This window comes from Prionailurus bengalensis, chromosome E4 (genome assembly GCF_016509475.1).
Source record: "Prionailurus bengalensis isolate Pbe53 chromosome E4, Fcat_Pben_1.1_paternal_pri, whole genome shotgun sequence".
NCBI lineage: Eukaryota > Metazoa > Chordata > Mammalia > Carnivora > Felidae > Prionailurus > Prionailurus bengalensis.
The window spans coordinates 40,218,025-40,243,525 of NC_057360.1; the positions used below are offsets into that span (position 1 = coordinate 40,218,025).

Consider the following 25,501-nt stretch of genomic DNA (forward strand, 5'->3'; position numbering starts at 1 on the left):
GTCTCGTATTTAACTCCCACCGCACTGGGTGGCTTCGTGGTGCCTCAGTTTATCCGTCCAAAATCAGATTGAAGGCAAAGTGCTCCAAGATCCTTAAACTGAAAAGTTGCCCCTGGGCACAAGCTGTAAGGGTCCTTGTAGCATCAGAGAGTCTGAATCATGGCGTGGAAAAGCCACAGACCGAGGCCCGGAGATCAAACTAGTGCAAGAAGCAGGCAGTCGTTGCCAGAAAGGAGCTGCCACACTCGGGGCTGTGATACTAAAATGCTGGGCTGGTGGAGAAGAAGGAAGGGACAGTTGTTGATTGCAAGCGATGGAATCTGCCTCCAGACTCAGAAAAGCGCAGGCTCCCCGGCTGCTGTGGCTGATCCAGGACCATCCTAGCCCTGAAGGCAGAGCTGGTGGAGACACGTCCTGGCTACACCCTTTCTAAAGCCTAAGGAGAAAGGAAAGCTAGGAAAGAAGGAAGAGACTGCTGATTCAGAGGCAGGGAGGCAAAGAAGCTTCAGGTGGAGGCCTGGCCACGGCACAGGAGCTCACCAGCCCTGGCTCTGGGAAGCAGCATGCCGTGATTGGCTCAGCGGGAACCCCTTTAGAACGAGCCCAGGACAGGCTTGTCGTTTGCCGTGTCTTTCTAAGTCCACCTCCTGTCTCAGCTGAGTGAAGGAAAGCAGTAAGGGAAAATGAGGACCTGGAACATGCCTGTGGGATGGCTGCGGGCAATTTGAGGAAAAACTAGGAATTAAGATCATTTTGCCTACAGGAGGGAAAGATTCCTAAGGCAGGGTCATCTGGTTACCGAAGGGCCATTAAATGGAGGACGGGGCCAGCTTGTTCTCCATCTCCACTGAGGACCAAAGAAGAGGAAATGCATTAGTGCTGCAGGATGAAGGGGCTGGGCTAAACCGTGATCGCCTTACGTATTCGAGAGGGCCGAGAGAGGTGCGAAATCTTCCGCACAGGTCTTTATGGAGAGACTAGACATCCACCTGCCTGTGTGGAGGCAAAAGAGTAGCCAAGGGGAGGTGCATGTGGGAGTGAACCCTGGGAGGCCGTAACCCCAACACGGGAGGGACAGAGGGGAGCAGGTCCTGCAATCGGCAGGGATTCAGCGGAGCCCAGCTTCAAAGCAGATTCTAGGAGACTTACCTGAGCTCCATCCATCTGACCTTCCAGCCGGATGCTGGGCAGAGAGGGCTGTGTTTCTCGCTGCATCAGAACCGGCCAGTGGCCTGGGACGACGCGGCTTGTGGGGAGAGTCTCGCTCCCTCCCATAATGCCGAGCCCATCGGAGCCCATGGCCTGGCCCCCTTCTCTAGCTGCCTCTTTGTCATCATTCAGATCTGAGTCTTGGCCCGAATTCTTAGTCCTCCCAAGCTGCCAGGTGTATTTTACGGAACCACGACATCCCATTTTCATCGGCACTTTCAAGTGATGTGAAGGTTTCAGAAAAGCGACAGTTCCCGGGCAGGACTGAGGGAAGGTCTTTAAAATAGGAAACGCTGTTCTCCCTTTATTCCCGACAGCAGGGTCCTTCTCCGTTAGGGCTCGATCTCCCCAGGAGAGACCCCACCCCTAACCCCCAGCTGCCTGCACACTCCCACTGCCCCACCTCGCCCTTCCTCTCCTGCCCTCTCACCATTTGCCTCCCATGCTCCTGGTGCTCCATTTCCCAAGGGACCCAGAGAGCTGATGACCCTGCCTCTTCTCCTGCCCTCCCCCTCCCTCCCCTGTCCCCCTCCCCTCTGTCCTTCCAGTGAGTCCCACTGCGGCCACCACGCCAAGAATCACCCGCTCCAACAGCATCCCCACCCACGAGGCGGCCTTCGAGCTGTACAGCGGCTCCCAAATGGGGAGCACCCTGTCCCTGGCCGAGAGACCCAAGGGGATGATTCGGTCAGGATCCTTCCGAGACCCCACGGACGACGGTGAGACTTCATGCCAGCGCGGTTCACGCTCATTCCGGCTCTGCTGGGCCCCCTCACCTGCCACCACCTCCACTACCACCACCACACACACGTACATGATTCACAGAACATCGAGTTCGGGCCATTTCAGTTCTTTCTTCCCATCCCTTTGAAGGGTCTGGGGGCCCGGAAACCTTGGGTGGCACCGTCTGGCGCTGGGGCTTCGGGATGGAGCATTTGCCATTGGGGCTGGGGGCGGGAAATGGAGCGTGGAAGGGTTACATGGTACCCCTCGGAGCGCTCGGAAAACTGCAGCTCCTACCCTCCTCGTTCCCCCAGTGGTCTTTCCTCCCCCACAGTCTCTCAGAGTATGTGACAAGATCAAGGGGCATAATGGTAGCTCTTAAATCCCGAGGAAGAACTCGGCATCTCATTCCTCTTTCAAGAATGTTCCACGGGGCGCCTGGGTGGCTCAGTCGGTTGAGCGTCCGACTCTTCATCTCAGCTCAGGTCTTGATCTCAGGGTCGTGAGTTCAAGCCCCGTGTTGGGCTCTGCGCTGGGCGGGCGTGAAGTCTACTTAAAAAAAAAAAAGTTCCAAAGTTTAGCTTCAAGGAGGGCCCTGTGGTTGTTTGTGATGATCTGGGTGTGCATGGTCAGAGCCTGGAAGATGGGGCTTTACCAGAGAGCAGACTTCCGGTTGTTATTTGCAGGACGCTCAGCCTGGAGGCATCCTTGCAGAAGCTGCTGTAGTTGTGTCAGTAGGGCTATTGAATCATCAGAACGAGTATTTTACACTTCGGTACGGTTTTCATCTGAACGGTCCGGTCCCCAGAGCTGAGAAGATAAGATGACGCCTATCCACGAATATCTCCTTTCCCTCTCCCTGAACCCTCGTGCCCCTCGGAGCAGGTTGAGCAAGGGCCCGCCATCCCCAGGCTGCCAGAAAAATGTAGCCCGAGGGAGGAGGCTAGCTCTGCTCAGGACCTTGCCTCCTCAGCAGACACCTGCTTGCTCTGGGCTGTTGTCATAACCAACCTGTTTGCTCCAGATGCCCTCCAGAGTCAGAATCCAAACTCCTGCCTTAGGGCTCTGCCCTGAAACCCCTTATCCCTGGAGCCCTCTGTTAACTCTGTGTTCTGCTTCTCTTTCAGTTCACGGCTCAGTGCTGTCCCTGGCCTCCAGTGCCTCCTCCACTTACTCCTCAGTAAGAGCGTTACTTCTCTTCCTCCCTCGTCCCCTGTCTCCTACCATTGCTCTGCTCCCTAGGACCTGTGTTGGGTGGGTAACTAGTCGAGGGGGGGGCGGCGGAGGGGGCAGGGCACTGCTACCTATTCATTATGCCTTATGGATCTGGGGTAGGTCGGGGGAGGCGCCTGGAGCTCAGTTGTGCATCGGTTCCTCAGTGGTCTCTATGGCCTCACCACCAATTCCTGAGCAACTCTGGTGCCTTTTGTTCCCCTCCTTTGAAAAATCAATAATCCCCTTATGATAGAGCCCATTCTGTGCCAGGGTTAAGTGAGAAGCATCCGTGGCAAGGTGGGAGGGGGAGGTTTATAGGACTCCAGGATCCTCACAGCATACAGAATTTACCAGATGTTTACTGTGGGGGATTGGGCACACTGCATTTTGCTGTGAGGTGTAACTTGGGCCTTACATATATTTTGCCCCTAATTCTTCACTCCTTCAAGTTAGTGGCAGTAGCCTTCAGATCAACCTGAGTTTCATTTCCTAGCCTTCTTGGCAATGACAAAGTTGGCTAGAGATGAGCTCCAGAGAAATCTTTTATGTGAACCCAAGTATAGGGTCTCAGCTCACCTCATGAGGGGCCAGGGCCAAGAAACGGAGTTTCAGCCTCTTTGTACCTCTGAGTCACGCTTCTTCAAGTTCTCTGCCCTGCCACTGGGGCCTGGCTTCTTCACCTCCATAGTAACCACTTCCTTCTCTCTTTCTCTCCTTCTGTGCTCCTTCTTCAGGCTGAAGAAAGGATGCAATCTGAGGTAGGGTGCAAAGCCTTTGTCTCGGCTTGTTAACACCTCTGCACCCCATTTTGCTTCCAGATCTCCGACTTCTTCTGCCACCATAAGTTTGTATTTCTCTCCCTTTCACAGCAAATCCGGAAGCTTCGTAGGGAACTGGAATCGTCCCAGGAAAAAGTGGCCACCCTGACGTCTCAACTCTCTGCCAATGTGAGTGCCATAAAGTAGGGGAAGACCCAGGCAGTTATTTTGGCTGTAAGTCAGATGAGTTCAGCCAAAGGAGGGGAATTCTCTCATAAGGTATCCCCTGGGCTTAGATTCCAAGGGAGTGGGTCCCGTTCATAGCTGTACAACAGAGGATTTGGTGACTGGCCTTCCCTTTCTCAGAGTCTCAATTTTTATAAAGAACTGTTTTTGCCCCCACTGTAATTAATAGGTATGGATATGTTCGTGCCCAGTGGTCTTTGAACTCCCTAGAGAGAGAAAGGATTATCAGTGGTTCTGCATGGAGGTGGGAACAACCTTGCCATTGGCCATGGACAGAAATAGTTATGTATTATAGAACCCTTGGTACTCTTTTGCTGCTGCCCTGGGGTATGTTCGTGTTTTTGTTCACACCGCATAACCGGGCGGGCACAGAACTGGCTGTTAGCATTCTGTCTGGTGAGCATGGCACCACTTAGAAACACAGTTCTCGTTCTAGTCCAGCTGCTACACTCACAACTGCCTTTCCTTAGCAGTCTCCTTGGGCAGGTGGCACAAATGACCTGAGCTCTAGGTTGGGAGCCAGGATTCTTTGTCTCTGCCCTCAGCGTGCCCTCAGTCCATCCAAGAAGAATGAGTTTCTTTCTTTCTTGAGGCCTTGGTTTTTCTACCCTGTGAGATGGGGGGAAATGAAGCCACCTCCTCTCCCTAGGCTGTGGTAGTTTCTCCCCTGTGACCAAGTTGCAAACAGAGAACATAAGAGCCATTTTCCCCCAAAGCTGTAAACAACAGCTGAGCCGGATTTGCAGGAGCCTTCCAAGTGTTCACACAAAAGTAACCATGTCTGCAATTTCCGCAGTAGTTTCTGGGGTTTTTTCTTGTCCCTTCCTCTCTGGGGAACCCAGCTGTCAGGCCTGAGGTCTTCCTCGGGATCAGGTAGAAGACTCTCTACCAAGATTTTGCATGTTTCCATCCCGTTTCAGCAGCCGTTGCCTCACCACGCTCATTATTCTCTTTATCCTCTTTTCCCAAACCTTCAGCTAATAAGTTGTACCCTCGCTAGTTTGTTTGAAGCCCATATCAAGCACCGTTTTCCACTCTTGGGGACCCATAAGAATTACAATTCAAGCAAGAACCATCGCTTCCTTCCCATATGCCCCACCCACCATGGCCAGTGGCCTGGGTCACGTCCTGCACACCCCAGGAAATTCACATCTGGGAGATGCTGGGGGAAGAGGCGCCAGGGAGGCAGAGAACATTAGTGTGTCTGATTCATTTACACTGAATCTGTCAGCCATCATGCTGTCAAGGCTGGGTGAAAGCCAAGAAAATGAATTTAGGAGGTGATTTTTCTTCGAACAGGAAGTTCCCTTTGGCTAAGAGAGAACAAATAGCCAGACGTGACGGGTTCGGAATTTGAGAGGCAGATTTCTGTTGAGGGTCGGAATCCCGTCCTCAAGCAGGAGACAGTGATGCCAGGACTCTGCAGGATCCCTTGATTCCTGATTGAGCTTTTGTTGTGTTCCATGTAACTTCCCAGCGGCCCACGCTGAGGACACACCCTAGACAGGGAAGGGCTGCAAGGCATTTCTACTTCTCCCAAGTGCCCGCCTCTCTCTGGCACCACTGCTTACCCTTCAGGTCTTATAGGCACCCTGGTGAGGTTGAGGGTTAGGGAAGGTCCAGAGGAGGGAGAAGTTGTATAGGAGACGAGAGGAAAGCCCATCCAGAGCAAAGGGCCCAATGCGCGAAGACAGCACACAGGAAGCTGACAGTTCCTGGGGTTTCCCACGAGTAGATTTCTGGGGACTCCAAGCAGTCTGTTCACAGGGATGTGGAGAAGTGAGCAAGAGGCAACCTGGGGCCACGAAAACAGGAGGCACCGCTGTTTGGTACAGGAGGTGAAAGTCAACGGCTCAGGGTCGTGACATAGGTCTGCCACGGAGCCCAGCCCTAGATAGATTCAGAGTACATGCGTGTGAAAGAGGCAGGTCACACAGGCCCAAAGGGATTGCCTCCAGCCACTGTCAAATGAAAGTAGCCTCCAGGCATGTTTCAAGGGCAATAGGTATGAACTAGAGTTGGCCCAACAGGGGGAGAGAATCATTGGCTCACAGGTAGTGACAGGTGTCACAGACATACATCCTAGAGCTTTGGATGAAGGACTTGCCCAAAATATGCCTGCCACTTCTGCCTAGGGTCACTGACTTGGTCAGATACCCTCCAGTGATGGCTGTTCCTCCATTCCTAGCTCCCTGCTTCATTTCCTGCACCTTTCTCAAAGGCTGGAGGGCCAGCTCCTGCTCCTAGTGGCCTTAGCTCCACCCTCCCCAGCCAGCCTCCTCCTCATGAAATCCACCTGACATCTAGTGGCCAAACTGTGGAACACCCCTGAAGTTTCCTGAGCTCCTCCTCTCCAGCCCTGCAAAGACAGCCCGAAGAAACCAGGAACTAGGAGACACAGGATGGAGTTAAGAACAGAGGGCACTTGAGAGCAGAGGTGGAAAGAAGCACCAGTTTATGCTGGGAGGTGACTTAGACCCATGGGGGCCAGTCCGCCAGACAACGGAAGAGTTAAACCAAGATAATAGGAATGTCCCAGAAGAGCGAGGGACAGTCCCACCTCTGGTGATGATAGGTACCAGGACCCAAGTCTCCTAGAGCCTCCAAAAACCTGCCCTACCCTAATGCTCTCTGTGCCACGTCATCATTCAAGAAGCTGGTCCCCACCAGGAAATCTCTTCAGGCCAGAAAGGTGTTTGAATTCCACCTTGTCTGCTCAGGGAAATCGATGTTTAAAAATCACCAAAAGGTTTGTCAGCAATGGTCAGTGCTGAGACACAGAATATCAGCTCCAACTACTTCCCGTAATAGGCTTTTCTTTTCCCAAGCCTCAGGCAACGTAGGAACCTCCTGACATGTTTATTTCAGGCTAATCTAGTGGCAGCTTTCGAGCAGAGCCTAGTGAATATGACATCCCGTCTCCGACACCTGGCAGAGACAGCAGAGGAGAAGGTAAGGGAGCTGGGAGTTCTCCTGGCATACAGGCTAAGGCTAACCTCACCCCCTCTCTCCTGAGCACCAGATTCTCCCTCCCTTCCCGTCACCCTGAGTTCTCACCGTGCCCCTCAGCACAACTGCCCCCGTCCCGTGCCTTCTCTATCAAGTCTGGTGGAATTCCAGTGCCTCGCCTGTTGCCTGGCGCACAGTAGGCGCTCCTAATCCCAACGAATGACACTATTGTCATATCTCTCCTAGGACACCGAGCTGCTGGATTTACGAGAAACCATCGACTTTCTGAAGAAAAAGAACTCTGAAGCACAGGCAGTCATTCAGGGAGCCCTCAATGCCTCAGAAACCACACCCAAAGGTAGGACATCCAGCCTCAGGTTGAAGGAGAACAGGAATGGGGTTGTTGGAAATTTTTACCTATGCCTATAATATGCCGGGTCCCATATCAAGTTTTCAGAAGGTGCGGGCCCTTTGATGCCTTTCAGTGTGATGCTCTGGACTGGTCAGAGCCAAGGGCATGATCCTACCATCCCTGGGGATGAGGGAGAGTTGAGCAGACCTGCAATCCCCATGGGTCTTCCCCCGAACCTTTAGGACAGAGCCCAAGAGTCATCAAAGACCATCATTAAAAGAGCACTTTATTCTTAAGAAACCAAAGGTAAATCCAGGGGCACCTGGGTGGCTCAGTCAGCTGAGCGTCTGACTTCGGCTCAGGTCATGATCTCACAGTTCGTGAGTTCAAGCTCCACATCGGGCTTGTTGCTGTCAGCACGGAGCCCACTCTGGATCCTCCCTCTCCCTGTCTCCCTCCCTCTCCCCTGCTTGCGCTCTCTCAAAAATAAACAAAACATTTAAAAAAAAAAAAACAGAAAAGAAACTAAAAGTAATCTTACCATATGATCCAGCAGTCACACTCCTTGGTATTTACCCAGAGGAGCTGAAATTTTATGTCTCCACAAAAGCCTGAATGTTTATAGCAGCTTTATTCATAATTGCCAAGACTCGGAAGCAACTGAGATGTCCTTCAGTAGGTGAACGGATGAATGAACTGTGCTGTAACCAGTCAATGAAACATTACTCAGCATTAAAAAGAAATGAGCTATCAAGCTATGAAAAGATACGGAGCAGTGTCAAACGCACGTTACTAAGTGGAAAAAGCCGATGAGATAAGGCTGCGTGCTGTATGACTCCAACTCTGTGACATTCTGGAAAAGACAAGGCTATGGAGACTGTGAAACGATCAGTGATTGCTCAGGGGACAGGCAGGGGTGAATAAGCGGAGCACAGAGGATTTTTAGGGCAGCGAAAGTACTCTGGATGATACTATAACGGTGACTACCTGTGAATGTATTTGTTCAAACCCGTAGAATGTATAACCTCAAGAGTGAACCCTCATGTCAGCTGTGGACTCTGCTGATAATGATGTGTCCCCGCAGACTCATCAGTTGTAACAAATGCATCCGTCTGGTGGGGGAGGCTGAGAGTGGGGGAGGCTACGCATGTGTGGGGGATGGGGTGATTGGAAAAGCCCTGCCCCTTCCTTTCAATTTTGCTGTGAACCTAAAACTGCTCTACAAAATGAAGCCCCCAAAATTAGCACTTTAATAAGGGAAGGGAAGCAACAATAATATAAAAGCAAGGAGGGGGACAAAACATAAGAGACTCTTAAATATAGAGAACAAACTGAGGGTTACTGGAGGGGTTTGGGTTGGGGGGTGTGGGCTGAATGGGCAAGGGGCATTAAGGAGGACACTTGTCGGGATGAGCACTGGGTGTTATATGTAGGGGATGAATCACTCGAATCTACTCCTGAAATCATTATTGTGCTATATGCTAACTAACTTGGATGTAAATTTTAAAAAATAAATTTTAAAAAGTTAGCACTTCACCTTTTTATATACACACACATATATATTCTTATTTGATCCTCCTTTCTGTTCTCCAAGGGTGATGCAGTCTACTCTTCAAATGAGACAGAGATCACATGGGTTACATGGGGCTCAAATGACAAGTTAGCCTTGGCATTTAACAACCAAACAGTCAGATTTGCTAGAGAAAGTCAAGATGAGTAGTGGTCTGATGCCCCCAAATCCTGCAATCTCTGACTCCAGAAGGGCTTCCAGGGTACTTGGATGGTCCTCTAACTTGCCTGAAGCCTGTTTTCCTTTTTATTCCACTATCAGTGGTCCCCAACTTCTTTTTTTTAATGTTTATTTATTTTTATTTTGAGAGAGACAGAAAGAACGTGAGTGAGAGAGAGGGAGAGAATCCCAAGCAGGCTCCATGCTGTCAGCACAGAGCCCGATGTGGGGCTCGATCTCACAAATCTGAGATCATGACCTGAACTGAAATCAAGAGTAAGACACTCAACGGACTGAGACACCCAGGCGTCCCAGTGATCCCCAACTTCTATCAGTGTTCTCCAGCCCCTTATTCCACCACTGACCTGCCTCACTCTGAACATAGACTCTGCCTCCTCCTTACTCAAGAAAATAAAACACTTTCAAGTAAGAACTCCATGGACTCTTCCCCCACTCCATCAATTTATATTCATCGAATCCTTACTTATTTTTCTCCCATTTCGTTAGAAGGGGCTGCCCTTTCTGGCCAAGAGGGATCCCTTATCTAATGCTTGGGGATGCTCCCCCTAGCATTGATATCCCCAGAACACATACACATACTTTTGTACATCTTTGACCTCTTATTCTCCATTCACTCCTTCCTCTCTGCTTATAATGCGGCTAAAGGCTCATTTATCTTTAAAGAAGAAAAAAGATGTATCTACCTACATCCCTTCTAATTATAATCTTCACTCCTTCCTTCACCAACTTACCCTCCACGCCCCTTTCTCACCTAACCCTACTCTAATTTGCTTCCATTACTATCATCCTACCAAAACTGCTTTCACTAAAATCACCAGGGACCCCCATTTTTCAAACTGGAATAATTTTTGGTACTTACTTTACTTGACTTCTGTAAAATAGACATAGTACCTAACCAGAAGTTTGTTGTATCGAATCAGAAGAGCTCACCATGGTGTGAGGCATATAGTAGGTGATCAAAAAAAAAAAAAAACAAAAAACCCTTTCACAACACACACACACACACACACACACACACAAACACACACAGGCAATACACCAAGGTTTCTAAGATCTAGCCCTGTTAGGCCTTTTTTTCATTACCTTCAAAATATAAATATAATCAGATTTTTAAAACGTTTTTATTTTGACATAATCACACACTCACCTGTAATTACAAAGAAATGGACAGCCAGTCTCCTCCAATGTTAACATCTTGCCTACTGCAGAACGATGCCAGCAGATTTGTTTTTTCATAGCACTTACTATGATACCCTGTTGAAAGAGGAAGTGGAGGGTTAGATCGGAGATAGGGAGCTAGTTGAGTAGATGTTTGCAGCTGTCCTTCTAGAAACAAGAGCTGTTCAGTGAAGATGTGGGTAGTTTCTGGTTTATTTTCTCACTCTCTCCATGACCAGAAATGCATAATAATTTTTAAGAATCTGATTATATTTTGCCCTTGCTTCAAAATCTCTGCTGTTCTTGCTCATTACCTACGGCACAAAGGCAAATATCCTTAAAAAGGCATTCAGGGCTCTCCCTGACCTGGCCTGAACCTGACCTCCACCCCCACCTCTTGCTGTGCTCCCTGTGCTGCTTCCCATTCCAGTCTGCCTGAGGTTCCACAAAGCAAAGCCAGAGCCCTGCACAGGGCCTCTGCATGTACTTTTTCTTTGGCCCTAAGTAGTTTTCCCAGCGTTCCTGTCTGAAAAACTTCTGTTCTTTCAAGACTCAAACATTTCCTCCTTGGTTAGCTTTTTCCTTCCCTGTGGTGGAAATGTGGGTCATTTTTTATGCCATTCCAAACCTTCTCAGGGAGCTAAAAGGATTTTCTACCCATCAGATAAGAAAACAAAAGCTCATTTAGGTTAAATGCAGGACAGTGGCTAGTTATGCTTGGCCTTGGAGCACCAGGCAGGCAAGTATTACAGGGGGAAAATCATGAAAAATGGTACGTTGAGGGGTGCCTCGCTGGCTCAGTCTGTGGAGCATGCGGCTCTTGATCTTGGGGTGATGAGTTCGAGCCCCACATTGGGGGTAGGGTTTCCTTACAAAAAAAGCGGTAAGTTGATGTCTCCACCAAAGTATTGAGAGCAAGCTTTCATTAAGCCCTTCTCAGACCTAATCAGGCTGAGTTCATTAGTCTGTGTACTGCTTTTTACCCTACCACACTGGAAGCGTCTTGAGGAGAAGAAGCATTTCTTAACTTACATTCTTACTTTTTTTTTTTTTTACCTTTAGCACTTTTTTTTTTTTTAGTATATGGGCTGCCGCAGTGAGCACACCTTTAGCATGTTTTTAATGTTGAAACATGATTGGCACTCCATAAATGCTCGTTGACAGAAATTATCCAGAAAACGAAAAATGTGGCTGTAGGAGTTGGTTGGTACCCTTCTCGTCTACGTTTGGCAGCTAGACGTGCCTTAAGTCTCACGTCTTCTTTAAATCTACCCTGTGTGTGCTTCCCATTTGTTCGTGGCCCCTAGAACTCCGGATCAAGAGGCAGAACTCCTCAGATAGCATCTCGAGCCTCAACAGCATCACCAGCCATTCCAGCATTGGCAGTGGCAAGGACGCTGATGCAAAAAAGAAGAAGAAAAAGAGCTGGGTAGGTATAGGTTGGGGGCGAGAACTGTGAGGAGCCATGGTGGGCCACCTCCACCTCAGCGTAGGGATTGGCTCCTTCCAGAACCAACCAAGATATGGTCCCTTGGGGTTAACACAAAGCCCCAGGTATCTGCTCAGAGCAAAGTCTGCTAAACTCTCCTTTGATCCCAGTCATACCCCACTTGTACCAAGGCCATCCCTCCAGCCCTTATGCACACCCACTTGCCTTGGGTTCTCCATGCCTTCGATTAGACCCAAAGTAATTTGGCAACGGAAAGAAATCTCTAGCAGGGAACGTCCTATCAATCCCCTCGCCCATTTCCTTCTCTACTACGGAGAGAAGATTTTCTGAACAAAGCCATTCATACCCGATGCTCCTGGAAGTCATTTCTTCACTTTTTTTTGGAGAAGTATTTATGGAACTTTCCATAATACTTCAAAAGGAACCTTTATGTTATTGTTGACTAGTCCAGACATAGTTCCCCCCACCGACTCCCCCAGCTGGCTCCTGATAGCCCTAAACTGGCTTCGGATGACCTTTCTGCAATTCTATAGGCAGATCTAAAACACTTTTAGCTCCTCTGCTGCCTATGGGAAGGAGAGGATCCCCTAATGGAGGTGTCTTGCTCCTCTGTCCCCTGTTCAATAGCACTGGCCCCCAAAGCTTTGTGTAGCACAGATGGGTCCCAGCTGTGTGAAATGAGTGATTAAGTGTTGCTTCTTTTTTTTTCCCTTCAAAATGCTGACTTCAAATCCCTATTTTTTTCCAGGTCTATGAGGTAAGAGACCCAGTTCCTCTCTCCTTGTTTTCTCTTTCCTTTTGCCATACCTTCCCCATTTCCAGAGCAACTCCCTCCCTTAAAGAAAGAGCGGCCACTCATAAAACTAACCGTAACAACCACCCCAGAGTTCCTAACTCACTCCACTGCATGGTCCATCCACGGCTGCCCCACATGAGGACAGAGGAGTGGTCTGGTTGGGGGCCAAATGGGAGAGTTAACAAAATCCTGATCTATTCCCTCCTGTCTTCCCCTTTTTACAAAATCAGACTGTTATAAAAGCAGTCAATTTGAGTTCCCCTATCCAGAAAATGAGCTTTCTGATTTTTGTTGTTGTGTTGTTCCTTAAACCCTAGAAGCCCAAAATGGAAGAGAATCACTGGATGAACATTATCTTGACCACAATTTCCAGAGGCCAGTTCAGTTTGGGTCTCGCCTGGACATTTCGCTCTATAGGGAGATGAACCAGAGATAGAAGGGGTTATGATTCAATCCAGGGCACCCTCAAACCACCCGCAGACCTGAAGCCCTCTGAGCATCCATGGAGTTTCCAAAGACATTTCAGGGGTTACAGTATAGCTTCTCAGACAAGCAGAAGGTGAACCCAGAAAAACCCAGACATCTGAGGTCCACGAACCCTATCCTAACATTGTGCCAAGTGTTACGAAGGATGTGAAAAGTGGAGCCTGTAATTTGAACCATCAAGGAGCCTGCAGAATTGCTGAGGAGACAAAAACCAAAATTGTACATATAATATTGATAACAGTCCAACGGTGCCGAAATGCTTAATTCAGCCAGGGGGTGCTAAAGGAGCTCATAGATGAAACTAATTACAGAAGGCAGGGGAAACCCCACAAAGGAGGTAGAAGTTAAACTGAGATGTGACTTTGACAGGAGAGTGTGCCGCGAGGCTTTCTACACAGACACTGTCTAGTCACAAGGGGAACAGTGGGGCAGGGATTAAAATCAGTGTAGCTAGAGCACTGAGTACAGTGAGGCACAGATATGAAGGGCCTGAAATGCTAGGCTAATTATTTAAACTTGATTCTTTAGGTTAGCATTTCCCAGAATGTATTGTGCTCTAGTCCATGGAGATGCCCCTTAAAACAGTGATGCCATCATCGAATTTGAGAAGGCCTGCATTTCTATAGTGCACATCCACGTAGGAAGAACTGAGAAGTCCCTCAGTAAAGAGTCTGTTTTGGGGTGCCTGGGTGGCTCAGTTGGTTAAGCGTCCAACCCTTGATTGCAGGATCGTGAGTTCAAGCCCTGCGTTGGGCTCTGTGCTGGTCGAAGGCTACTTAAAAAAAAAAAAAAAAAAAAAGTCTGTTTCGTTTTGCTTGATTGATCCATTGTTTCCCGAACTCAGGGAATCCTTCACCATCTGACACCAGTCAACATCTGCCAACAGTTGGGCTTTGGGGGTCCTGAGCGACACAGAGAACACTACTCTCTCTCTCTCTCTCTCTCTCTCTCTCTCAGGATCTTAGTGATCTTACAGGGCATGTGCTCCAGGCAGATTGTGGTCACAGGATCTCTTTCTGCACACACACATACATACATACACGCACACACGCACACACTTACATACACACACTCTGTCTCTCTGTCTCTCTCTCACTCTCATTTATACATAGCTTCCCATAGCTACAGCAATGTAAAGAAGACTATTGGGTTGAAAATTAGGAAGGCTGAGTTCCAGTCCCAGGCTTTCCTTCAATCCTGCAATCTCAAACAAGTCACTTTTCAGCCTCGGTTCCTCATCTCTGTGGAGAATTGAGCATTATGGGAGAATCTTGACTCCTCAGTGATGATATATCCCCTGCGCGCATACTCTAGCTAACTGCACACATACTCTCTCTCTCATATCCCCATCACAGCCAGATTGGTCCTTTATGCCCTACCTGGGAGACAACAGCACACACTGCCATCAGTTCCACGCATCACCTGACAGTCTTCCTGTGTTCCAGAAGAGACACTGTGAAAGAGTAGCCTCAAATTTTCCTTTCTTTTCTCTCACTGTCCCAAAGATCTGGTTTGCTTTTGTCCCCTACAGCCTTCGACCCCTCCTTTACTCTCTGTCTCTTGCTGCCATCCCATATCTGTGTCCCTGTGCGTGTGTGCATGCTATATGGATGCATGTGAATGGGTGGGACAGAGCCCTGGTTTGCATCTCTAGCTCACAGCCCTAACACCCAAGCTCATCAACACACCTAAGGTCAAAAACAAAAAACAAAAAAACCATGGTCCAATTGTAGTATCCCAAGTATTCTGAGGAAATTCTGGGAAATATTCCTTACTCTAGGACACTTGAGTGGAAATAGTAGAAAGCACTTGTGTCTGTTTCAATCATTCTGGGATGTGCTGAGCACAAGAGAACTAAAAGAAACTTGATGCCACTCCCTTCTGATGCTTTCCACAGAATCATATTGCCAGTTTCTGGTTAATAGGTAAATGGATTCTGATCTGATGAGCCCTGGTCAAGGTGGATCCTGAGACCCAAAGTGAGCAAGGCTCTAGACTAAGCAAGCAGTAATTGGTCTGCTGGAGAAGGTGGGATTGGGTCATTGAGAGATTGGCCACCATATGGCCTCCGGGGGCTTCTCTCTGCCCTTCTCAGGGGCACAGTTCCCCCGTGGGAGAGAGCAGACCCAAGAAGTTCCCATAGCCTACAACGGTGAACCAGAACAGTCCACTTTCTCTCAGCCCTAATTTCTAAGCAACTCTTCTGTCCATATTCCTTGAAGCCAATGAAGCCTTAAGAGGGAGGCTTAATTACAGCAAACAAATACCCTGTCTATATAGCTCTCTGTCTCAGAAATCCCAGACCAGTCCTCACCCAGTTTCCGGAGTGGAGCCCTGACGTCTCTCTGCCTGGATCTGCTTTTTTCTAGCTTCGAAGTTCCTTCAACAAAGCCTTCAGCATAAAAAAGGGACCCAAGTCAGCTTCCTCATACTCTGATATTGAGGAGATTGCCACACCCGACTCCTCTGCCCCCTCATCCCCCAAACTACAGCACGGCTCCACAGAGACTGCTTCGCCCTCCATCAAGTCCTCCAACTCCTCCTCTGTGGGCATTGATGTCACCGAGTAAGTGCTTTCTGCCCGCCACCCTGCCCAGTACTATGTAAGCTGCTGGCCAGAGCTGGCAGCTATGCCCATCGATTGCCCCTGCACCGTAGATGTCTCCTGGAGCATGTGAGGCCAGTGATGGACCTTCCCTCCCACTACTGCTACTGATTATCTCAGGGCAGGAGGAACCGAGACTACCAGCCAAGGGTCTCAGTGTCCCCTAGTCACTCTAGAGCTTCCCCACATGACCTGGCTTCACTCTCACTTTCTTACAGGGGCCCCGCCCACCCGGTTCCCCACACTAGGCTGTTCCATGGCAACGAGGAGGAGGAGCCGGAGAAGAAGGAAGTATCAGAACTGCGCTCCGAGCTGTGGGAGAAGGAGATGAAGCTCACAGACATCCGCTTGGAAGCCCTCAACTCTGCCCATCAACTGGACCAACTTCGGGAGACGATGCACAACATGCAGGTCGGTGTCTGGGCAGAGAGCTGAGGAAAGGGAAGACCGAGGCTCGAGATCTGTCCAACCCTGCAACCCCACCCTGTCTGTTCTCGCCACAGTTGGAGGTGGACCTGCTGAAAGCGGAGAATGACCGGCTGAAGGTAGCCCCCGGCCCCTCATCAGGCTCCACGCCAGGGCAGGTCCCTGGATCATCTGCCTTATCATCCCCTCGCCGCTCCCTGGGCCTTGCCCTCACACATTCCTTCAGCCCAAGTCTCACAGACACAGGTACCTGTTTGGGAGGAGAACTTTTAAGGGTGGAAAGAAGAAAAGGGGTTCGCTGTGACACCATTCCACTTGTACTGGTGGCATCTTTCTTAGGTCACGGAGGGAACGATGCCTAAACCAAGCAGATGCCAGTGTCACGAGACACGAAGAGTCGTTAGGGTCCTTCAACCTTTTTTTAAAAAAAATTTTTTTAAGGTTTATTTATTTATTTATTTATTTTTCCAACGTTTTTATTTTTTATTTTTGGGACAGAGAGAGACAGAGCATGAACGGGGGAGGGGCAGAGAGAGAGGGAGACACAGAATCGGAAACAGGCTCCAGGCTCTGAGCCATAAGCCCAGAGCCCAACGCGGGGCTCGAACTCACGGACCGCGAGATCGTGACCTGGCTGAAGTCGGACGCTTAACCGACTGCGCCACCCAGGCGCCCCAAGGTTTATTTATTTTTGAGAGAGAGAGACAGAGCACGACTGGGGTTGGGGGTGGGCAGAGAGAGAGGGAGACAGACCCGAAGCAGGCTCCAGGCTCTGAGCTGTCAGCACAGAGCCCCATGTGGGGTTCGAACCTACGAACCATGAAATCATGACCTGAGCCAAAGTCAGATGCTTAACCGACTGAGCCACCCAGGTGACCCTGGTCCTTGAACCTTCATTTGGGCTTCAGTTTTTGTAAGAAATACTTATTTGGAAAGGATGATGACTGGAAGGTTTAGGAAAGCCTATGGGTGTCCCCTAAAGCCAATAGTATTTTTCACCGTCTACAGACCTGTCACCCATGGATGGCATCAGTACTTGTGGTCCAAAGGAGGAAGTGACCCTTCGGGTGGTGGTGAGGATGCCCCCCCAGCACATCATCAAAGGGGTAAGGAACTTCAAGAAGGCCTGGTCGCACTATTGTTTTTATCCAAGAAAATTGGGTCTCTGAATACCCCCCAAACCAGAGTACCCCATTGCTAATGCCTTTCATGATCCCTCCCTTTCTTGGAGTGATCTGCACTGAGGCTCACATCCTTCTGCCTTGGCCGTATAGGACTTGAAGCAACAGGAATTCTTCCTGGGATGTAGCAAGGTCAGTGGAAAAGTTGACTGGAAGATGCTGGATGAAGCCGTTTTCCAAGTGTTCAAGGTAAAGGGATACATGTACTCACAAAGGTGGTTCATCTTCTCATGGGAAATTCAGCCATCCGGGCATTGGGATCTTGGGGACCTTTGATGCTTCGTGGAGAAATGCTAACTAGGAAAAACATGTTCCTCCCTTACTCTGTCTACTTGTGTTCCCTCTAAAATTTGTGGCTTGTACATCTGTGTTTGTATCATCTTGGTGTTCCTCTCTATTCCTTTTTTTCTCCTTTTCTTGTCGGTTAGGACTATATTTCTAAGATGGACCCAGCCTCCACCCTTGGACTGAGCACCGAGTCCATCCATGGCTATAGCATCAGCCATGTGAAGCGAGTATTGGATGCAGAGCCCCCAGAGATGCCTCCCTGCCGCCGGGGCGTCAACAACATATCGGTCTCCCTCAAAGGTCAGTCTTTGTCTCTTCGGGTGCAGCGATACGGGGTGAAGGAGGGAGAGGAACATCAGACCATCCGTCACACATTCGTTCAACAAGGATTTACTGAGAAGCTATACTGTGCTGGTCACTGTACTTAAGTGACGAGAGATATAAAAAGATCAGGAAGGGGCGCCTGGGTGGTTCAGTCAGTTAAGCATCCCGCTTCATCTCAGGTCATGATCTCACGACTCCTGGGTTCGAGCCCCACGTCGGGCTCTGTGCTGACAGCTCGGAGCCTGGAGCCTGCTTCGGATTCTGTGTCTCCCGCTCTCTCTGCCCCTCCCCTGCTCACCCTCTGTTGCTCTCTTTCTCTCTCAAAAATAAGTAAACATTAAAAAATAACAATAAAAAATAAAAAGATGAGTAAGATCCAATCCTAACTTTTATTCCCAGGGCCATTTTCATTCGCAGAGAAATTTCTAGGAAGCCTGGGTTTCTCACTCCACCCACACACCCATAGCTCAGAACATGTCCCGAAAACATAAGATCTGCATTTTCAAAACTAGGGGTTTGGGGATTCTCGTGGAACCACAGGGCAGGTGGTTCTGAGTTCTTTCAGTGGGCTCTGAAGAAAGAAATGCCATCAGGCGCCCTTGCCGTCCTCAGGGCCCTGGTCGTGGCTCATGCTCTCTGGGGCGGGGTGGGGGGTTCAGGGCTGAAGGAGAAGTGCGTCGACAGCCTGGTGTTTGAGACGCTGGTCCCCAAGCCGATGATGCAGCATTACATCAGCCTCCTGCTCAAGCACCGGCGCCTCGTCCTCTCGGGCCCCAGCGGCACAGGGAAGACCTACCTGACCAACCGGCTGGCTGAATACTTGGTGGAGCGTTCCGGCCGCGAAGTCACGGAGGGCATCGTCAGCACTTTCAACATGCACCAACAGTCTTGCAAGGTAGCTGCCTCCTGACCCACCCACCAGCCTTTGCCTGGGACTCTGCTTCCCCAAAGCCTTGCCCAGGCCTTTCCCCACCCCCTCTTTTCCCTTTCCTCCCCTTTGCCCGAATCTTCTCCCTTCAGAGTTCTTTTCTTTCCCATCCCACTGCATCCCCTTTCCTAGTCCCTCCTCTGCCCCCAGTTTCTTTCCACGCTTTTCCCTTCCCTTCTTTCTCCATTCTTCCCGTAGCCTCTGTTACACTCCTTTCCTTTTTGCTGATCCTGAACTAAACGACACCCTTATTTCCACCTCACTTTCTGCCAACCCTGAAAATCCGGTCTCTTCTTTTGTTTTCTTCCCTCTACCTTTCTGTTCAGTATTTCTTTTCCATTTTACCTTGGCTTTGAACTTTCTGGGGAGAAGCACTCAGAATTAAATGTTCTACATTATGCGGTTCCCTGCCAAATCCGGATGTCTCTTGAACACTCTGAAGTCGCTTCAAATTTTGGCTCTTCCCAGCACGGGGAGGCACGTCCATTGGAGTGGTTCATGGTGCCAACCCAGTGAAAAGCCATGTAGGATAGACAATATGATCCCCACCCTTCGGGGACTTAAGAGGCACTGCTTAAGATGGGTTGCCTTAGAGCCTTTGGGACCATGGTTTATCAGTCCATGGTAGCGTGCTTCTACAGTCGCATGTTAAAATGCATCAGACAGGAACCAAAGGCTCCAGGGAAATCCAGAACTAGCATAGCTTCTCCAGAAGCCTTCCTCCCAAGGTTGATCCAAGTGCTCTCGACTCCTGAGTGCTGACCCGCTTCCTTCTCTTATCTCAGGATCTGCAACTGTATCTCTCCAACCTGGCCAACCAGATAGACCGGGAGACAGGAATTGGGGATGTCCCCCTGGTGATCCTGTTGGATGACCTGAGTGAAGCAGGCTCCATCAGTGAGCTGGTCAATGGGGCTCTCACCTGCAAGTACCACAAATGGTAAGCGGGACTCAGGACCAAAGTCACCACAGTGGGAAGAGAGCCTGGTTGGTCCAACCTGTGAGCTTTCCATTGGGTCTGAATAGCAGAAAGCAAGTGTTAAAACGAGTCTAAGTAAACCTTTTTCCTCCTTCTCCCACAGTCCTTATATTATAGGTACCACCAATCAGCCGGTAAAAATGACACCCAATCATGGCTTGCACTTGAGCTTCAGGTAAGAACTGTGCCCTGGATGAACCTTCCAACCCTACCTAAGATTCTATAGACTAGTTAAATCCCAGGATCCAACTAGAGGGGCAGTAGCAGAAGGAAAGCGAATTAGGCGGGGCCTCTGGGCTGGGAAGAGAGATTAGGTATATTTGCCATGTCAGTGACGGGGTGGAGGAGACCCCTCGAGAAGAGGAACAAACTGCAAAACTAGGGGCTGAAGCTAGGACGCTGTAATTTGGGTTCTCTGCCCACACACCACCTCCCCATCTGGGTCATTGGGGTCAGAGGGTTATCTGAAGAGGGTCACTGATTTGAGGGTCAGCTCTGCCTGCCCAGTGCTACTGCCCTGAGTTCTGCCGAGCCCGCTATTACTTGCAAAGAAATCCAGCGGGCATCAGTGGGAGGCAGGCAGGAGGAGGGACGGACTGGCAGGGGATGAGCACCGACAGTGTCCGCATTGCCACCGCGACCCCATTCTCCCCATTCCTGGCTGCAGGATGCTGACCTTCTCCAACAACGTGGAGCCAGCCAATGGCTTCCTGGTTCGTTACCTGAGGAGGAAGCTGGTAGAGTCGGACAGTGACATCAATGCCAACAAGGAAGAGCTGCTTCGGGTGCTCGACTGGGTGCCCAAGCTGTGGTACCATCTCCACACCTTCCTTGAGAAGCACAGCACCTCAGACTTCCTTATCGGTACTGGGGTTCAGCTTCCGCCTTGGGGTCAGAAGGTGGCTTTCCTCTCCGACTTTGCCACCCGGTGGGGTGTTCCCCTTTCTTTCTGGAGTCCTCAGCATGTAAAGGAGTGGCAAGCCTCGGGGCTTCAGACCCAGGTCGACTTAATGACTTAAGAAGTGTTCCCCTTGCAGTTAGCCCCATGATGGGGGCAAATCACTTCAACCAGCAGAAAGCTAACCCCGCTCCCTCATTTTTCCCGCACTTAACAGGGAAAAGGAAGGAAAGTGTTTAGGAGGGAATGGAAGAGGTTCCCGTCACTCCCTCACCTTGCTTCTACCTTGTGAGGAACCATGTTTATGAGACTGCCAGCCAGGCAGCCGCTCCCACTAGTCTTGACAACAATCTCAGGACAGCCTGACTCTAGATTTCTTTTATTCCCCGGCGCCTGGATGGCTCAGTCAGTTGAGTGTCCGGCTTGGTTTCAGCTCAGGTCATGACCGCATGGTTCGTGGGATCAAGCCCCGCACCAGGCTCTGTGCTGACAGCAGGGGCCTGCTTGGGATTCTCTCTCACCCTCTCTCTGCCCCTCCCCCACTCACTCCTGCTCTCTCTTTAAATAAATAAACTTTAAAAAAAATACATTTCTTTCACTCCTTTAGTTATCAGATCCCTCTGCCCGGTATTAAGAAGTAAAAGAGAGAGATGACTGGGGAGAGCTGAGTTCTCAGCCATCTCAATGGCCTCATCCTTTTCCCTAGGCCCTTGCTTCTTTCTGTCCTGTCCCATTGGCATTGAAGACTTCCGGACCTGGTTCATTGACCTGTGGAACAATTCTATCATTCCCTACCTACAGGAAGGAGCGAAGGATGGGATCAAGGTGAGCCCTACTGTCTGACTTTACTCAATCCCCCAAGGTCAGGCTGTCCCACCAAACAAAGCAGAATATCTCTTCAAGGTTAGACATGAGGCTACTATGATTAGTTAGGTTCTCTTCCTACTGTTAGGTAGAGTAAGGCCGTGTCTCCAGTCACCATTTAGCAAATGGCTATGGGAGCACTGTCTCTGTGGCCTGTCCAGTCCTGGGCCTTCTGGCTCCATGCCCAACTCAGACCTCTCTCTTAAGGATCAGAGCAGGGGCACCTGGGTGGCTCAGTCTTTTGAGCATCCGACTTCGGCTCACGTCATGATCTCACAGTTTGTGAGATCCCCACATTGGGCTCAGGGCTGTCCGTGTAGATCCTGCTTCAGATCCTCTGTCGCCCCCCTCTCTGGCCCATCCCCCACTCATACTCTCTCAAAAATGAATAAATATTTTTAAAAAAGAGGATCAAATAGAGAAATCACCAAGCTAAGAATTAAGTAAAACCCTACTATTAACTACTAATAAAAATGTTACTTTGGCCCAGTCCCATAACCTTTTTAAACATCCTTCTATGGAAGAAAGGAGATAATAAATTCTGCTCTGCCTAAATCACTGGGTTGTTTTGAAGATGTGAAATATGTGAAAAGATTTTTAGAAGTTAGAATAAGAAGGATGCAAATAAGAATGCAAAAGGAAGAGGTCATTTTATTAAAACATCCCCAGTTTTTTTTTCCCGTGAAGTAGGACATAATGATCACTATAGTCTATTCCAGCCCTAGTGAACTATAATGCAATGTCTGGACCCCTATTGGCCATATATTTTCCATAAAAGTAATTTGTTATTGGTGTACCTGAGTGGCTCAGTTGGTTAAGCATCTGATTTCCACTCACGTCATGATCTTATGGCCTGGGTTCAAGCCCCACATCAGGCTCTCTGCTGTCAGGGTATACAGCCTGCTTTGGATCCTAAAAAAAAAAATACGAAAAAGAATAAAAAATAAAACATAAATAGTCATTTGTTATTGTAATAGATATCCCCTAAGGACATGGTAAATTTCTAGAGACACTATCTGTGAAACTGATGCCAGAAAACATTATTTCACTTAATTTTGTATTAAGCAGGTTCCAGGCTCTGAGCTGTCAGCACAGAGCCCAACACAGAGCCTGAACTCATGAACCTCGAGATCATGACCCGAGCCAAAGTCAGATCCTTAACCCAACTGAGCCACCCAGGTGCTCCAAAGTCAGAATTTTTTTTGTGAGATATGATTACTAAGGGTACCTGGGTGGCTCAGTCAGCTGAGCATCTGACTTCGGCTCAGGTCATGATTTCACAATTTGAGTCCAGCGTTGGGCTCTGTGCTGCCAACTCAGAGCCTGGAGCCTGCCTCAGATTCTGTGTCTCCCTCTCTCTCTCTCCCCCTCCCCCAATCACACTCCATCTCTCTCGCTCTCAAAAATAAATAAACATTAAAAAAAATTTAGGGCCGCCTGGGTGGCTCAGTCAGTTAAATTTTAGCTCAGGTCATGATCTTCTGGTTCGTGAGTTCAAGCCCCACATTGGGCTCTGTGCTGACAGCTCAGAGCCTGGAGCCTGCTAAGGATTCTGTGTCTCCCTCTCTGCCCCTCCCCACTCATGCGCTCGCTTTCTCTCTCTCAAAAATAAACAAACATTAAAAAAATTTTTTGACTTAAAAATTTTTAAACATTTTAGAAGAAGATATGATTACTAAAGTGGGAGAATTTCTTACTCAAAAAGTAAAATTATGGGACCATAAGATGGGTACATGTTAAGTATTTAACACAGTCTACCAAATTATCCTCCAAAGTAGTTTTACCAGCTGACACCAACTTACTTCTTTTGTTGGGAAACTCAGAAAATTCCATGGGGGATCAGAGCCTCAAGGCTTTCCATTTAGGAAGTCCGTATGACCATCAGGAGACTGCATGAGCAAGCTTCTACCTGTGGATTCCTCTGCCAGTACTCACATTTCCCCTTCTATCCAGGTCCATGGACAGAAAGCTGCTTGGGAGGACCCAGTGGAGTGGGTCCGGGACACTCTTCCCTGGCCATCAGCCCAACAAGACCAGTCGAAGCTGTACCACTTGCCTCCACCTACCGTGGGCCCTCATAGCATTGCCTCACCTCCTGAGGATAGGACAGTCAAAGATAGCACCCCAAGTTCTCTGGACTCGGACCCTCTGGTGAGTAGAAGCCATTCTAAGGTAAAAGTAAGAGTATTATGGAATTGAACCCTTTGTGCATACCCTGATGGACACTGAAGGGTATCAGCAAGCCCAGGACTAGGAGGAGGTCAGTGAGGAGCTCAACTCTCAGAATCCTGGGTTATAAAGATCATATGCCTGCAACCTAGCTTAAGCTAAATAATAATGCATGCTGGCAAGATATACTCTAGTAAAGAGCCAAGTCTCAGGCAGATCCCAGGTAGGATGCATGGTCACTACCTCTCCCTCTATGCTCTGGTGCTGTCCTGAGGACTGCCTCAGCTCAGTGGATTTCATGAGCCCCTGTAAGAAGCAGTCTGAGACAAGTGACCAACTAGGGGCAAATATTTGCAAGGCTTGTAACCAAAAGAGGATTGGTATCTAGAATATATAAAACTTCCCGGGGCACCTGGGTGGCTCAGTCAGTTAAGTGTCCGACTTCAGCTCAGGTCATGGGTCCAGTCGTGGGTTCGAGCCCCGCGTCAGGCTCTGTGCTGACAGCTGGGAGCCTGGAGCCTGCTTCGGATTCTGTGTCTCCCTCTCTCTCTCTGCCCCTCCCCGGCTTGCACTCTGTCTCTCTCTCTCTCTCTCTCTCTCTCTCTCTCAAAAATAAACATTAAAAAAAATAGAATATATAAAACTTGCCACAAAATTTCCAAATAGAAGAATGGACAAAAGATATGAATAGGCATTTGACTGGAGGAAGTGCAAACGGCCAATAAAAATATAAAAAGATCCGTAACCTCTCTAGTAATTGCGGGAATGCACATCCAAATAAGGAGATAACCATTTCACACTGCAAAAATAGTGTTTGGAAGCACAGGCTTCCTACTCTGCTGGTGGGAGTGTTCATTAGCAAAGTCATTTTCAAAGATAACTTGGCAGCTTATATTAAAATTTCAATGTGCACAACTTCTGTGACCTTGCCGTTTTACCTTGCAAGAAATTCTTCCACGTAACACACTTTCATTTCAATTTTGACTTTGTTAAAAATGTAGTTATCTGTGTAAAAAAAAAAAAGCCATTAAGTTGGAAGACTGTTAGTGATCATGTAAATAAAAGGGTAGAGAGAAGATTCGATAAAGAACCAACCAGGCGTACTTAGCTAAAATGGAGGGTCATAGTCTTGAAGAACCAGGGGAGAGTGAGAGGTAGAGAGGGAAGAAGGAAGGAGGTGAATTACACTGAAGAGTTTAGACTTGACACAGAGCACTAGGGTACGTGAGCCAGGGGAATCTGGTTCATGATAACACTGGTTATCATCTATTGGAAGAAGTTGACAGACACAGATGTTCTTAGGGCCACTTTGCACATCCCTCCCAATATTAGTCAGTGTGTACGTGCCTTCTGTCTTTTTCTAGAGTGTGAGCGCCCTAGAAGCAGATGGGGTCTCCGCTGTTTGGGCATCAGCTCACGGCAGGGCACCTTATGTCTCAGCCACACTCCTGAACATCACACACACATGCTTACAGACAGGGTTTAAGTAATCATTGCTGCCTTTTCTTTCTTTCTTTCTTTCTTTCTTTCTTTCTTTCTTTCTTTCATTTATTTTGAGAGAGAGAGAGTAGGTGCAGGGCAGGGGCAGAGAGAGAGGGAGACAGAGAAACCCAAGCAGGCTCCATGCCTTCAGTGCAGAGCCCGATGCAGGGCTCAATATCACGAACCTGAGATCATGACCTGAGCCGAAACCAAGAGTCGGACGCTCAACTGACTAAGCCACCCAGGTGCCCCTTCACTGCTGCTT

The 25,501-nt window shown here is 49.0% G+C and overlaps 1 protein-coding gene across 13 annotated transcripts in view; it reads left to right on the forward strand.

Annotated features, from left to right (window-relative positions):
- NAV1 (neuron navigator 1) overlaps positions 1 to 25,501 on the forward strand; it is a 247,703-nt gene that overhangs the window by 218,516 nt on the left and 3,686 nt on the right. For 3 of the 13 annotated variants that reach the window (XM_043568835.1, XM_043568843.1, XM_043568846.1), the window contains 20 exons: positions 1,758 to 1,928; positions 3,060 to 3,112; positions 3,882 to 3,905; positions 4,017 to 4,094; positions 7,020 to 7,103; positions 7,347 to 7,458; positions 11,668 to 11,789; positions 12,559 to 12,567; positions 15,462 to 15,658; positions 15,916 to 16,108; positions 16,201 to 16,369; positions 17,132 to 17,229; positions 17,398 to 17,493; positions 17,733 to 17,892; positions 18,576 to 18,811; positions 19,630 to 19,784; positions 19,927 to 19,998; positions 20,491 to 20,687; positions 21,428 to 21,546; positions 23,539 to 23,736. In XM_043568835.1, the coding sequence (XP_043424770.1) occupies positions 1,758 to 1,928; positions 3,060 to 3,112; positions 3,882 to 3,905; positions 4,017 to 4,094; positions 7,020 to 7,103; positions 7,347 to 7,458; positions 11,668 to 11,789; positions 12,559 to 12,567; positions 15,462 to 15,658; positions 15,916 to 16,108; positions 16,201 to 16,369; positions 17,132 to 17,229; positions 17,398 to 17,493; positions 17,733 to 17,892; positions 18,576 to 18,811; positions 19,630 to 19,784; positions 19,927 to 19,998; positions 20,491 to 20,687; positions 21,428 to 21,546; positions 23,539 to 23,736 (2,543 nt within the window). The remainder of the gene's footprint in view (positions 1 to 1,757; positions 1,929 to 3,059; positions 3,113 to 3,881; positions 3,906 to 4,016; positions 4,095 to 7,019; positions 7,104 to 7,346; positions 7,459 to 11,667; positions 11,790 to 12,558; positions 12,568 to 15,461; positions 15,659 to 15,915; positions 16,109 to 16,200; positions 16,370 to 17,131; positions 17,230 to 17,397; positions 17,494 to 17,732; positions 17,893 to 18,575; positions 18,812 to 19,629; positions 19,785 to 19,926; positions 19,999 to 20,490; positions 20,688 to 21,427; positions 21,547 to 23,538; positions 23,737 to 25,501) is intronic. The other 10 variants (XM_043568839.1, XM_043568845.1, XM_043568847.1 and 7 more) reach the window with 6 other exon arrangements.